The 14,717-nt window shown below is 47.6% G+C and overlaps 2 protein-coding genes across 3 annotated transcripts in view; one reads left to right on the top strand and one right to left on the bottom strand.

Annotated features, from left to right (window-relative positions):
• LOC136962113 (uncharacterized) overlaps positions 1-1,458 on the top strand; it is a 77,463-nt gene extending 76,005 nt beyond the window's left edge. For both annotated transcript variants that reach the window (XM_067255768.1, XM_067255767.1), the window contains exons 5-6: positions 366-422; positions 611-1,458. In XM_067255768.1, the coding sequence (XP_067111869.1) occupies positions 366-422; positions 611-681 (128 nt within the window). In that variant the 3' untranslated portion in view covers positions 682-1,458. The remainder of the gene's footprint in view (positions 1-365; positions 423-610) is intronic.
• A 75-nt stretch (positions 1,459-1,533) lies between these two features.
• On the bottom strand, positions 1,534-12,632 carry vps52 (VPS52 subunit of GARP complex). Its single transcript, XM_067255762.1, has 20 exons — positions 12,320-12,632; positions 11,816-11,903; positions 11,641-11,693; positions 11,449-11,524; positions 11,249-11,316; positions 10,575-10,750; positions 10,208-10,358; positions 9,757-9,857; positions 9,454-9,586; positions 9,178-9,235; positions 8,893-9,029; positions 7,378-7,533; positions 7,102-7,220; positions 6,717-6,840; positions 5,775-5,870; positions 4,267-4,374; positions 4,044-4,109; positions 3,600-3,711; positions 2,632-2,750; positions 1,534-2,280 (listed from the first exon to the last, which is right to left on the bottom strand). Exons 1-20 carry the CDS (start codon positions 12,404-12,406, stop codon positions 2,134-2,136), a joined length of 2,175 nt encoding a protein of 724 aa, XP_067111863.1. The 5' UTR covers positions 12,407-12,632; the 3' UTR covers positions 1,534-2,133.
• Between the last annotated feature and the right edge of the window lie 2,085 nt (positions 12,633-14,717).

The following is a 14,717-nucleotide window of genomic DNA, read 5'->3' as shown; positions in this document are numbered from 1 at the left end:
TCCCTGTGACTAGGGAGCATAGGATTGGTTTAAATACTAGTGTTGACACATTTTTGATCACCCTGGTATGTGAACATTACTTGAATTATCCCAGCTCTGCTGCTAATTATTGGTGGGGATGTTTCAATGGTCTTTTAACATTGGGATATGTCCCTGTGCAGTCCACACCTAAACCTACACCTCTACAACTGCCAATACAGAGCAGTATTGGAATATGTCCCTTCTAGAATGTATAGAACTTTAGTAGCTTTCTGCAGTAACACACTCGTCATAAGGCATGTTTAAATGCTCTCAAATGCACACCACACCTGACAGGAAATATATAAATGACTGATGCCAACATGTGAAACCTTCCCTTCCAACAGAGGTCCCGAAGATCCATGAAGTCCCGAAGATCATCGCCAGACAAGCTGACCCTGTCGGTAAGACATCTTCTCAGCTTGGAAGTTGAATATTATCTCAAAACGTAACGTAACGCAATATATATGTATCACATGCATAGGAAGATCTCAAAGCCACATGAGATAATGAGATGGAAAAGGTGATATTGTATCGGACTGCACTTCCTGTTGTGAACGTGGGTGTGTTCTGTGCTTGTGTCTCTGTTCAGGTGAAGGCCGAGTGAACAGACCCTCCTCTCTGGGCATTGCTCTTCTGTTAAGTTGTCTCATTGTCCTCTGACTGTCACCCTAGCAACAGTCACCCTAGTGACGGTCAGGCCTTCACTAGGCTATCAGCTAAGGTCATACTTTTAAAAACATGGTTGAATAGTTAAGCCTGGGTGTTCAGATGAGGTTAGCGCATCATAAGCGAGGTTTTGTATTGTTTAGTGTTTGTGTGGCTTCATGTTCTGCCTCTGAACTGATATGAGTACAGTGTAATTCTCGATTCCCTTAGGATTCTGGTAAAGTTCATTTCAAGAAAATTGGCACTAAATGGTTAAAAAACACGAAAACAAAAAGCAAAGATGCACTGGCTGAACCTAAACAAATGAACAACAAAAATGTCCCTTGTCTTAGCAGTACTCTTGTGGATAAACCAACATGTGGATCATCTCACCAGAACCCACCGCCAGCAGCCCAGAGCAGGTATGATGCTGCACTTCCTACACTTGCCAGTGAAGGAAGCGTGCACACAGGACAGCCTAGACATACGCAGGCCCTCATTTCTCTTTACTCATCCTCTCAATCAGACGTTGCTTTTGGACAGCTGTGGTGCTACTGTAATGTGTTGTGTTTGTCAAATGCACTTTACTTTCATGATATTTGTCTTGAGTTACTATATTATCTGGAAGCATAAAAAAGTACAATTCTGTTCATTATGAGTGCCGTCGGTCCGTGATTGTAAAAAACCTGAATGCACAGCTAATTATCTCAATCAAGAGTTTGATTACAAACATGTTCTAATTATTTATGTATTTAATTTCATTCAATAAAGAAATGCATTATGGTACAGGCAGGGATGTGTGATACATGTTAATGACTACATCAGTCTCACTTAGTAACTGGACTGCGTTCATAACAGAGCAGCAATGTACAGAGCGTGGACAGGATACACAGTGAGCAGGCATACAGTAAACAGCAGAATTCCCGTCCATATCCCGGCAAACCGGTAGGCGCGCAGGTGTGTTTCGGCGAGTGTATTTGAGTACGTTTCCTATGTGTATGCGTATTTCTGTGTTTGAGGGCGTGTTTTTCGACGTTTGAGTGTGCACGGGTGTTTCAATGCGTTTGTTCCGTCTGTGAGTACGTATGTATGTCCTCGTGCGTTTCACCAACCGTGTGTGTGCATGTATCACACCTCAACCAGAAACATACATACCCCTCCCTACACATGACATGAACGCAACATTGCCAGCGATGTTCCTCCAAGAATGGAGGCGTACTTCACACACACGACTTGGCTCCCCTGTCTGCCTGTCCAATCCTGCTCCTCCAATCCCCACACAGGACACACAAGAGGGTCTGGATCTCAACCCACCCAGACCCAACTGAATGAGAGGATTCTCCATGTCCTAACCCCGCCACACAGACACACTTCGCACTCCAGAGAGAACAGCCCAGACCCCGTGTTTGAAAGAACTTCTGTCCGGACAGTTCCGGAAGCGAGACGTTTCGACGAAAAGCTACGAGGTTAGAAGTTGGGCTTGTGCTTTTTCACCTCCACCATGAGGTGGTGCAGGTTGATGAGCTCGGAGCGCGCCGCCAGGCTGCGGAAGGCGGCTTGGGACAGCACCTTGTGGAAGCCGTGGTAGTACTGGATCAACTGGGTGAGCGCCCCCTGGAGGCCCCGGCAGGGAAGCACCGTTAGAGGCAGGAAGCAGAGAGAGCAGGGAAGAAGACTTATGAAGATGATGTTGTTTAAGATTCAATTCAAACACGTTAATGTCCTTCCCTGTCCCCGATTGTTATAGGGGTAGAAAATTGTCTTGAGATAGAAGCTCAAGGATGCGTTGATCTCTTTTTAAAATAACTGGATTTATGGATAAGAGCCTTTCTTCCCTGAAAGAGACAGATAGAGAGGACAGAGGGGAAGACAGAGAGGGTAGAAGGAGATAGAGGAGCAGTTGAGAGAGAGAGAGAGAGAGAGAGAGAGAGAGAGAGAGAGAGAGTAGTGGGGGACCAGCCGTACCTGGATGATGCTGGTGCCGTTCTTGAAGTTGGTGAATGACCTCATGACCTCCTGGCTCAGAGCCTCCACAGACTGCTTCCAGGTGCTGGAGAAACCCCTGATGAGCTGGGTGATACGAGCTGGTGGGAGAGAGAGAGAAGGAGGGAGAGGGAGGGATGGATGGATGAGTACAAAAGTTAAGAGCAAGAGAGGAAAGACAAAAAGTTACGCCTCAGTTACTCACCGACACACAAAACACGACCAAATCCAACAAACAATACCATTCTGGGACCTGAGTAGTACGCAATACACTATTTAAAAAACCCCAAAGCGCATGTTGGTCTGTGGTGAACGCAGTCACATTCAGACAGGGTGGAAGGATGTGGAGGCTACAAAAGAGCAACGTCTGCTATTTGGTTTTGGGTCGGTAAGCGGAGCATGGTGGGCCTTCGGTTCACAGACCTGCTGAACTGCACGGCAGGGGTGACGCACTGGAAACCACCAGCCCCTGCCTTCTGTTTAGAGTGCGATCCCAATATGAGACATCGACCCGCCAGACCACATATGGGTGGGTGGGGGGGGGGGGGGGGGGCAGGAGAGAGAGAGAGGAAGGTGTGGGAGAATGTGTGAGAGGAACCGACAGACAGACGGATGCAGAGGTGAAGGAAACCTGATGAGGTTTGCATGTTCCTGAGGTCACAGTCTTTTCACCCAGTGCTCCCAGGAGGTCCTTCTACTGTTGTTTGTTTTGGTTCGGTCCAACATTTTGGTTTGTTGTTGAGTATCGGACTAGATGATACATTAGGTGTCCACTCCTCTCTCCCCACCCTCTCTCCTCTTCTTCCTCTACACTCCTCTCCTTCTCCCTCTTCCCCCTCCCCTCACCTCCCCACGACTCCTTGTCCTCTCCTTCTCACTCCTCTCCCTCCTCCTCCTCCTCTCCTCCATCTCATCTCACCCCTCTCCTCATTCCTCCCCCCCATCCTCACCCTCGTCATTCTTCAGCCTGTCCAGCTGGCCTTTCTCCATCAGAGCCTCGCTCTCCTTCACGAAGGCGATCATCCCTCCGAAGGGAGGCGACAGGATCTCTTCGATGAACTCCTGGTGATGGGACGGGGGGGACGGGGGGAGGAGGGAGAGGGAGGGGGGTGAGAGGGAGGGAAGAGAAGGAGCAGGAGAGGGAGAGGGAAGGAAGGAAGAGGGACAGAGGAAGGGAGAGAGAGAGAGGGAGCAAAAGAAAGATTAAATGCAGGAAGCGGAACAGTCTGTGAATGGATATAAACGTGACTTATAATGAATATTTACTATGAGATCGTGTTGTAGTTACATTTGAGAACAGAATAGGACATCATGTTTGATAAATCAGTGAGTCTGATTCCAACCATGATGGGACTACCCAGACTCCATTTCCCAGAATTCAAGTGCAAGGTTACCTGTGTTCTGGCTAGTAGCAGCTGCTGAAAGCCCTCCACTTCCTTACTGTCATCCGCTGCTCGCTCCTGGGAAATGTAGGAAATGGAACAGATCAGATCTTTGATTGACCAAACAAGCCGTAACTCTCGGACTCCGTTGAACGGTGCATATATGTGTAACGATGGTGTTTCGTTGCTTGTAGTTCTGAGCGGGTCTCGGTTGTAGTTCTTCAGGCCCTCTCACCATGAGCACGCTGAGCAACATGTCGTAGTTGTTGATGAGGAAGATGAGCTGGTCTCGCCGAGAGGGAAACTCTGCTGCCATCTTCAGGACAAAGTTCTCCACCTCCACCTGAGACGACAAGCAACATCATCTCAATCACCCCCTCCACTTTAGCTGGAAACCCCCCCCCCACACACACACACACACACACATCTCTACCCTGAGTCTGTGGTACACCATGGGGGGAGTTTTTTGGGGGGACTATTTTTGTATCAAACAAAGACAGAATCATGCAGGAATAGAAAGTTAGGTTTTACTTTCACTTCTGTGGTGATGCATTGTCGTGGTGAGAACATGCTTCGACGGCTGCATTGTGTGGTGAAAACAGAACTTAGTGAACAAACAAGCATTCATTGTACGTGGAGTGTTGGGGGGGTTGTCGAGTATGATTGGACACTGTTGGGTGTGTGTTGAATGTTCTGACAGAGTTGAGTGTGTGGGTGAGGGGACAGAGCTAAGCGTGGGTCAACCGTGTTGAGGGTGTGTACTGTGTGATAGGACGCTGCTGAGTGTGTGTTGAATGTGTTTTCCTGTGTTTAAGACCAACAGTCCTCAGACAGTCTGCATTTAACTGTTACCAAATCCTTTGAAATCTACGGGTGATTATGTCTTCTCAGTTGCAGCCTCTCGGCTCTGGAATAGTCTTCTGCGTCATATCTCCAACATCTTCACTTATTCCCCCTTGCCTCAGACACTCTCCAACATCTTCACTTATTCCCCCTTGCCTCAGACACTCTCCAACATCTTCACTTATTCCCCCTTGCCTCAGACACTCTCCAACATCTTCACTTATTCCCCCTTGCCTCAGACACTATATAAGTGCAACAATGTTATCCTATATGTCTGTGTATGTGTCCTTGTGATAAGTTCTAGTTATTTACAAGCTTTTTTGCCTTGCTGACTGTAGAGAACTTGGGCTAACACTTCTATATGTGCTATAGAAATACATTGGACTTGACCTGACAGACTTGAGTGTGTGTGTTTGTGTCGACAGTGTAAAGTGTGTGTAGACAGTGTAGAGTGTGTGTGGACAGTGTAGAGTGTGTGTAGTGTGTGTAGACAGTGTAGAGTGTGTGTAGACAGTGTAGAGCGTGTGTAGTGTGTGTGGACAGTGTACAGTGTGTGTAGACAGTGTAGAGCGTGTGTAGACAGTGTAGAGTGTGTGTAGACAGTGTAGAGCGTGTGTAGTGTGTGTAGACAGTGTAGAGTGTGTGTGGACAGTGTAGAGTGTGTGTGGACAGTGTAGAGTGTGTGTAGACAGTGTAGAGTGTGTGTGGACAGTGTAGAGTGTGTGTGGACAGTGTAGAGCGTGTGTAGACAGTGTAGAGCGTGTGTAGACAGTGTAGAGTGTGTGTAGACAGTGTAGAGTGTGTGTGGACAGTGTAGAGTGTGTGTAGAGTGTGTAGAGTGTGTGTAGACAGTGTAGAGTGTGTAGAGTGTGTGTAGACAGTGTAGAGTGTGTGTGGTACCTGCAGCTGTCCCAGCAGTGTGTGTGTCCTCTCGTTGGGGAACGTCTGGTTGATGCTGACGATTGCTGAGGAGAACTCTGCGTACCTACGCGTGATCTGAGAGCACAACACACACGTTAGTGACACACAACTCAGCAACACACACATTTCAACGATCAACAACATTGATGATGATGAACGCAATGTGTTTGGTTTTCTGTGTGTGTGTGTGTGTACGTACGTAGTGAGGTCTGGTGTCCAGTACTCCTAGTTTCTGTGTGTGTGTGTGTGTGTGTGTGTGTACGTACGTAGTGAGGTCTGGTGTCCAGTACTCCTAGTTTCTGTGTGTGTGTGTGTGTGTGTGTGTGTGTGTGTGTACTTGCGTAGTGAGGTTTGGTGTCCAGTACTCCTAGTTTCTGTGTGTGTGTGTGTGTGTGTGTACGTACGTAGTGAGGTCTGGTGTCCAGTACTCCTAGTTTCTGTGTGTGTATGTACGTACGTAGTGAGGTCTGGTGTCCAGTACTCCTAGTTTCTGTGTGTGTGTGTACGTACGTAGTGAGGTCTGGTGTCCAGTACTCCTAGTTTCTGTGTGTGTATGTACGTACGTAGTGAGGTCTGGTGTCCAGTACTCCTAGTTTCTGTGTGTGTGTGTACGTACGTAGTGAGGTCTGGTGTCCAGTACTCCTAGTTTCTGTGTGTGTATGTACGTACGTAGTGAGGTCTGGTGTCCAGTACTCCTAGTTTCTGTGTGTGTGTGTACATACGTAGTGAGGTCTGGTGTCCAGTACTCCTAGTTTCTGTGTGTGTGTGTATGTACGTAGTGAGGTCTGGTGTCCAGAACTCCTAGTTTCTGTGTGTGTGTGTGTGTGTGTGTGTGTGTGTGTGTGTGTGTGTACTTGCGTAGTGAGGTCTGGTGTCCAGTACTCCTAGTTTCTGTGTGTGTGTGTGTGTGTGTGTACGTACGTAGTGAGGTCTGGTGTCCAGAACTCCTAGTTTCTGGGGGTCGGTGTTGCGGATGCTCTGGATGTTCATCTCCAGGATGAGCTCAAACCTGGGCCACAGCAGCTCCAGAACCGCCTCCCAGTACCTGGCAACAACACACACACACGGAAGACCATACACACACATACACACCACACGGACAACCACACACGGACAACCACACACACACACACCAGCACAAGTTGCAGAGGGTTCAAACAGCATGATCAAAACAGATTCCACTAAATGCCACATACTCTTCAAAGGTGTCTGTGTTTGGTCAGGTTTACAGAGATATGTTGGGAGTAGAGGATTAGGGGAACGGGAAAAGGGTGTCAAGTGTGTGTCGTGGGAGGAGGTGACTGACTTGTCAAGGGCGGGGATGTTCCTTTTGACGGTGATGGCTCTGAAGCGAAGGATGATGTGGATACACAGGAACACAGCTATGCTGTCATAGCAGTCTGACACATAGGTAGACATGCTCTTCTACGGGGGGGGGGAGGAGGGAGGGAAGGGGGGGGAAGGGGGGGAGAGAGAGAGACACACACACAAAACATCGACGTCATCTTCATAGGAAGAAAGAAAAGAAAACCTGTGTGTGTATCTATATTTTGGGACTAAAGCCTAAATGTGCTCCTCTGACCAGGAACATGCCGAGGGTCTTTCCCATGATGCTGTTGAACAGGTCGAAGGCCGAGTTTCCTGTCACCATGAAGAAGTCAGACAGGAAGAGGAACTCCCTGCAGCCGTTGTCCAGGAGGGCGTAGTGCTGGCTGCGGAACAGCGTCTCGTACGGGTACTGGGGAGACAACGGCGGTGACGTGTGTGTGTGTTACACCATGCCTACTCCTTTGGAATGCAGGGACGTGCACAGGTACGGGCTATTGTTGCCCGGGCAACAGACCGTTTGCTCTGATTGGCTGATCTGCCCCTCTGGAGAAAGAGCCTAAAGAAAGGTTTTTTTTTTTTTTTTTTTTTGTGGCTGCCTCAATACGATGAGCCCATCATTAGTGAAGTTAAATCAAATTAAATTGCGATATCATCCAGTTCGGTGTTAATTTATTTTGCCACCATAACGTCAGCGTTGCCCTCTGCCCCCAGTCACATGACATTGTTTGTATTCTCATGCCGGTGCACTGCGATCGAGTGAAGGAGGGAAAACCCTTCCACTTTCACGTGACTTTCTGAAGTAATGGAGACAATGACAAATGCCCTGTGAAAAAAATCCACTTGTGTCTCGAATAACGTGCAGCATCGGCTTGTAACGTTTGCATCACGTCGCGCTACCTTGCCTTATATTGACGTATAATCATGCTACGTTACATGAACCAAAGCTAAGTAATAGCCTATGTAGCAGCAGCAGGCTAACGTAGCTCCGTTATGTCCAGTCTGTTACATTGCGCTCTGTAGGCTTTTTTCATGTTAGAGCAATAGCCCCTCCAAATGTCTGTGCACGTCCCTTTTGTAATGTGTGTGTGTATCCTACCCTGCTGTCTCCTCTCTGGGCGGCGTGTGTGTGTATCCTACCCTGCTGTCTCCTCTCTGGGCGGTGTGTGTGTGTGTATCCTACCCTGCTGTCTCCTCTCTGGGCGGTGTGTGTGTGTATCCTACCCTGCTGTCTCCTCTCTGGGCGGTGTGTGTGTGTATCCTACCCTGCTGTCTCCTCTCTGGGGGGTGTGTGTGTGTATCCTACCCTGCTGTTTCCTCTCTGGGTGGTGTGTGTGTGTATCCTACCCTGCTGTCTCCTCTCTGGGCGGTGTGTGTGTGTATCCTACCCTGCTGTCTCCTCTCTGGGCGGTGTGTGTGTGTATCCTACCCTGCTGTCTCCTCTCTGGGCGGTGTGTGTGTGTATCCTACCCTGCTGTCTCCTCTCTGGGCGGTGTGTGTGTGTATCCTACCCTGCTGTCTCCTCTCTGGGCGGCGTGTGTGTGTGTATCCTACCCTGCTGTCTCCTCTCTGGGCGGCATGTGTGTGTGTATCCTACCCTGCTGTCTCCTCTCTGGGCGGTGTGTGTTTGTGTGTATCCTACCCTGCTGTCTCCTCTCTGGGCGGCGTGTGTGTGTGTATCCTACCCTGCTGTCTCCTCTCTGGGCGGTGTGTGTGTGTATCCTACCCTGCTGTCTCCTCTCTGGGCGGTGTGTGTTTGTGTGTATCCTACCCTGCTGTCTCCTCTCTGGGCGGTGTGAGGGATGAGGATGGGTCCCTCCAGCTCGGCGGGGCTCAGCACCGCCCCCCGCTGGCCGAGGGTGAAGATGGTGTTCCTGCTCTTCAGGGACGGCTTGGAGAAGAAACCTGGTGCAGCAGTCAAGGACTGTCTGGAGGGATGCGCGTGTGTGTGTGTGTGTGTGTGTGTGTGTGTGTGTGTGTGGGGGGGGGGGGGGGGGTTGCAGGGTTGCAGGGTGCATCAAATGTTGTACGTATCGTTCGTTTAATAAAAGGATATCTTTCTTGGCTGTGTCCTCCACCCCCATCAAATCATCTTTGTCTGCTACTTCTTCATACTGTCAACGGAGAGAGAGAGAGGAGAGATACGTCTCAGTACTAAACGACATCATCAACGGATTTATACATTGTGAAACAAAGTACTCCATATCCAATATCCATGAAACTGATTCTGTGAGAGGTTGGTCATTTGTACGGAGGTACTTTGAAGCTGCTTTGTAGAACCTCCCTCAGTCTGAAAAATGGCTCCCGACACTAGAGGGTGTAAAGGACGGACCTGTACTTTGAGAAGCCTGCCGCTGTAGGACTTGAAGTAGCTGTAGTAGATCTTGCTCATGGTGTCCACGTACTCGTCCCTGATCTCCTTAGCAACAGTCCTCTCATTGGCCAGGAGGAACTGGTAAAAGAACCTATAGGAAGGGAGAAGAAAAGATGAGCAGAAATTCATTCATGAGCCGATTCGCGGTGCTCAAATGGTTAAGACTTTCAAAGGGAAAGTGTTTCATGGATAGTGCCCATTAAAGAGGATTCGATACAATATCGTCTGTTTACGTGTTAACTATATTTAATTTTGACCTACCTGTACTTGAGAAGGGTGTTCTGGGGTATCTGGTAGTTGGTCATGGGCTTCCGAAAGGCATAGATCTTCTGCAGAATGAACTCTCGGATCTTGGTGACGGCCTGAGTAATAAACAGATAAGTGCTTGGTTCAGATACAGTCTGACCACGAACGCCTGGGCCTTACCTCTGTTATCTGTCTCTTTATTTCCCTCCCTCCCTCCCATTCCTTTATTCACTCTTAAATCTTAACCCTTGACCCCCTCTCCCCTCCCTCCCTCCATCCTTCTATTTCCCTCTCCCCACAGCTTCTCTCTCCTTCCCTCCTTCCCTCTCTCACTCCCCCGCCCTCCATCTTTTCCCCTCTCTCCACAGCCCCCCTCTCCCCCTCCCTCCTATTCACTTTGAACCCCCTCTCCCTCCCCTTCCATCTTTCTCTTTCGCCACAGCCCCTCTCTCCTTCCCTCCCTCACCTTGATCTTCAGGCGGTCCACTATGTCCTGGATGTCGGAGCAGGCCAGAGTCTCCCTGAAGCTGAGCTCCTTGGCGAAGTTGATCTTGTTGTTGAGCTCGTGGAGCTGCTCCAGGAACTCCTGCTCCGTGACCGGCGTCTCCAGGATGATCCTGCGGCGTGACGGAACACAGTCAACTCCAGCCACACCCGCTCTCCCTCTCCCGCTCCGTCTCTCTCAAACAACGCGCGCTCTAGTCCTTGTCTAATCAACAACACGACTTGGTGTCCCTCCACTTGTTTTCCGTGTCATCGATGTCTCTTGAACCCCCTCACTTTTCCCCCCCCATCTCTCTCTCTCTCTCTCTCAAACACACACACACACTCACGAGATCATGGCCCCGGGCACCACCAGCTCGTCCACCAGCTGGCTGAGGTGGCTGCGGACAGCCTGTCTGTTCCTCAGACGCAGGTTCATGCTGACCGACTGCTGCTGCAGCGTCTGGATCTCACTGCTGATGGAGGACAGGTCGCTCTGGAAACCACTCAGCATGCCCTCCATACGCTGGGAGGGGGAGGAGGAGGAGGGAGGAGGGGGGAGAGGAAGACAAGGAGGGGAGAGGAGGGAGCGGGAAGAGGGAGAAAAGGGGGGATCAAGGATGGAGAGGAGGGAGGAGAGAAGAAAGGAGATGGGGGGGAGAGGAGGGAAAGGGGAGGAAGAGAGGAGGGGGAGAAAGGAGGTAGGAGAGGGGGAGGGAGAGGAGAGGGAGAGGAGCAGGGGAAAAAGAGAGGAGGGAGGGAGAGGGAGAAGGGAGGGAGATATGGGTGACAGGTTGAGGGAGAGTAGGTAAGAAGAGAAGAGGGAGGGAGGGAGGGAGGAGGAAGAGGGTGGATGGAGAGGGAGAAAAGGGGAGAGAGGAGGGGGGAGACAGGGCAAGAGGAGGTTTAATGGAGACATTAAGGGTGGAGGACAGAATAAAAGATAGAACATTTGATCATTTGCTGCATGGAACAGATAACAGACATCAGAGGTCCAGAGTGAAATTATCTATAATTTACCCACCTCCAGTATAGAGTCACAGGCAGTGATCTGGTTGTGCAGAGAAGCAATGTTTTGACTCTCCTTTATATCTGACAAACAACTGGTCAAGGACTATGAATATGTGTGAATGATACGTGTAAGATCCCCTAAAACTTTCAAATGAATGATTAACATTACTCAAATTTCTGACTTATTTATAAACTGTTGAAAAGGAAGGATACAGTCTTTGATGGAAGCCTGTTCAATTCGCTGAAGTTCAGCTTGAACTTGTTTAGAGTACTGCCTGAGATCAACTCCCTGGAAAGATGTTGGGAACACAGCCAAATCATATTAAAATGATTAATTGTATTCATTTTGAAGATGAATAATCACTTGAGTCTTGTATAACCATAAAATAATTGCAAACCTCTTACCGTTTTCAGAGCTTCTTTCACTAGGTCATCTTCCAGATTGGCCTGGATGTGAACTGGAAGGCATAAAGAACCATTGGTTTGAGTCTGAGTCTCAACAAGTTCACCACACCAGTGTAAAATACCGTCATCCTGTCTGACCATCAAAAAGATAAAGTTAGAGAAGATGTAGACCTACTGTCAACTTCGTCCAAGATGAACTCATCCGTTGTCAAGTCCAAATCGCCCAGATTGAGAGGAGAAATGCCATCTCCGTCAGGCTTCATCTGTAACAGGATACAGGTGCATCAGTGTAAAATGACTGGGCCCCGGAAATATAAAGCATCCTATTCTAAATGAATGTGACGATACCGTTAAAAATGTAGGTGATACGCTACAGTTTGGCTGCTAGCCTGCTAACTTCTAAGCCGCAGTGGGTATTAATGTCCTGGATCATAGGCTTAACTGCAGTGCTATATATTTTATATTGCTCTAAACCTTCAAACCAGAGTCGCTAGCTAGCTTTATGTCAATACTGTACTAGCTACGAGACGGGTTAGTTTCAGTACTAGCTAGTGTCAATGGCTAACTAACGTTAGCAAGCTTGCATGAAACCAATTCATTTGCGATTATATCGAAAACAGCAGTCAAAGCACATATATCTCTAATCGTATTGTTGTAGTCTAAGTGTTGGCAACGTTACCTCGTCTTGTAAATATGCCATAGCTGTCGCTGTCAGACCGACTGTGTTTACATCGGAGCCAGCTCCGGAGACAGACACCTCCGCCATCGCGTCTACGTAACGTAGCTAGTGCGGACGGGCTTGCTAGCACCGTGATGAGCAAAACTAAACACAAAGTGGATCCGGATACAACGATGCAAAAAAATGTTAGATTTCCAACAGAGCCTTGAACTTGAAAAACAGAGATAAAATGTAAGGTGCCACACAGTTCACTTTACATGACGCCTGCATTGTAAACAACTTTGTCGTTATTACATGAGCATTGGATCTTCCTTCTTTCTCTTTTAATGAACGATTGTAGACGATTATGATGTACTTCGCCGTCTACTGTTCGGGAGTGTGAAACCGGTGCGGCCCCCATGCTTGGGTAAGGACAACAGGACAAGATGTAAAAGAGTTCTGGTGGAGCATCCTCCATGATAACATGGCAATTATACATTAGATATCAGAGAAAATTTATAATTGATCTGTGTGTTTATTTCTTTAGTCGTATACATATAGCCTGCAAGTACTTTCGACCTGGGTAATAAAGCATTATAATATTTACATTAGAAATGACGTAACTAACCTATTGAACCTTTTGAAAGGGAAAAAGGAAGTTGGTTGTACCTGATCCTGATAAAAAAAGGATATTAATGTATTAAATACATTAATACAGAGGCTTGTTCTCACCTAATCACTGTTGTTTCTGTGAAATTAGGGCAAAAAACACTCAACCAGCTGCTGGTGCACAGCTGAGAATGTCTATATGAATCAGTTTACATTTTATACTGGTTTAAGCTGGTTTCTTGCTGGTCACGACGGTGGCCGTGGTAACCACATATGAAAAAGTTGACCAAATGTGTTCATTACTGAAGATGCTGTTTATATAATGGACAAGCTGGTTAGATACCAGTCTCATTGCTGGTATCTACCATTTCATCAGAAACAGAAATTGCAGGTTGTTAAATAAATACATAAAAATGATTATATGTGTATTCACTGACGTTGAACTCCTCTGGCAAGGGGGTGGGGGGGCTCTGTTCTGTGGGGGCAAAATCATTTCCCGTACACCACTCCATAAAGGCTACGCTTAATAACACAACAGACTATAACTCGGACACGGTAGATTGGAAACTCAAACAACACAGGCATACAGTAGCCTTTCATGTCTTGATGAATCAACAATTAAGTGAGTGTCCACCTTCCTCTGGTAGTTCCTCTTCAGAAGGTCCATCTTCTTGTCCTTCTCAGCTATATTCCTGTCATCCTCCCTGTTGTGTTTGCATGCGTTACATCAGGCTGACCTTGCAGTGCAGAAGTCTGGAGGAGTCCATGAGTAACTATACCACCCTCAACACTCTGGGAGTTAACAGACGAAGACAGAACCAAAACTGAAGTGCAAGGGTTTATTTACAGTGATGTAGCCAAACGACAATGGACACACGCCAGAGGGAAGAGGAACTATGAGCGGGGCCAAAGAAAGTAAATTAAATATAAAGAATGAAACTAAACAAGTGGGTATATATGGCTAAGCTACAACATACAGAGGAACCGACAAATACACAGACACACACACACGTGCACACGGACACGCATACAGACACACACAGACACGCATACAGACACACACAGGTAGCTACAAGTCTGTTTAGAGTTCCCTTTGAGAGTTGAATGAAAAGTAGGAGAGGAGGAAGAGAGGGAACACAAATGACAAACACACTTTACACACACACAAACACATTCATGCAAACACACACAAACTGTTCCAGAAATTGTGTAAAAGTGGTAGAAATGACTGTTTTGTGTAGTCCTGAATGAAGTGTTTGTCTTTGTGTATTTTGGTTTGTTTACATGGCTTATGAAAAGGAGTGTTCCACTATTATTCCCGTTCCCATGCAACTGTGCATACTGCCATTAAGATTAACAAGTGTGTGTACAATGCACAGGGAAGAGAGGGAAGAGAGCTGGATGAGAGGAAATGATGGGAGAGAGGCATAGATCACACTGGACCACGGCATACTTTCATACACACAACACACACATTCAAGTAATAATAATATCAAAATACTGGTCCTGAATGTAGTTTTTACAGTGCGCATGTGTATGTTTGTGTATACAGTCAACTCCAGATGTATTGTCACCCCTGGCAAAGATGAGTAAAAAGAGTTATAAAAAGGCCACCTTTTTGTAATTGTTAGGCCTACTGGAGAATCCAGATCAAGGCGCTCTCTCTCTCCCGAGTATTAGGATTCCCTCGAACACCTCCAAGCTCAGGAGTGAGGGATGCGTAATTACGTGCACCTGTTTCATGTCCTCAACTGTTACTAATTATGTTTCTGTGTATAAGGTGTGAGTTTTGTGTTAGTCCTTTGTCAGG

Source organism: Osmerus mordax, chromosome 18, assembly GCF_038355195.1.
Source record: "Osmerus mordax isolate fOsmMor3 chromosome 18, fOsmMor3.pri, whole genome shotgun sequence".
Lineage (NCBI taxonomy): Eukaryota > Metazoa > Chordata > Actinopteri > Osmeriformes > Osmeridae > Osmerus > Osmerus mordax.
Note: the sequence above shows the minus strand (reverse complement) of the source record. Positions and strands in the feature narration are given on the sequence as shown.

Bases quoted from the DNA above. Each gene is read 5' to 3' on its own strand.
- vps52 (XM_067255762.1), bottom strand. From the start codon at position 12,406: ATGGCGGAGGTGTCTGTCTCCGGAGCTGGCTCCGATGTAAACACAGTC. The intron at 9,858-10,207 runs GTGAGGGAGGGA...TTTATTACTCAG, and splicing joins TGGACCGCCTGAAGATCAAG to GCCGTCACCAAGATCCGAGA. The intron at 6,841-7,101 runs GTCAGTCACCTC...TGTTGTTGCCAG, and splicing joins AACATCCCCGCCCTTGACAA to GTACTGGGAGGCGGTTCTGG.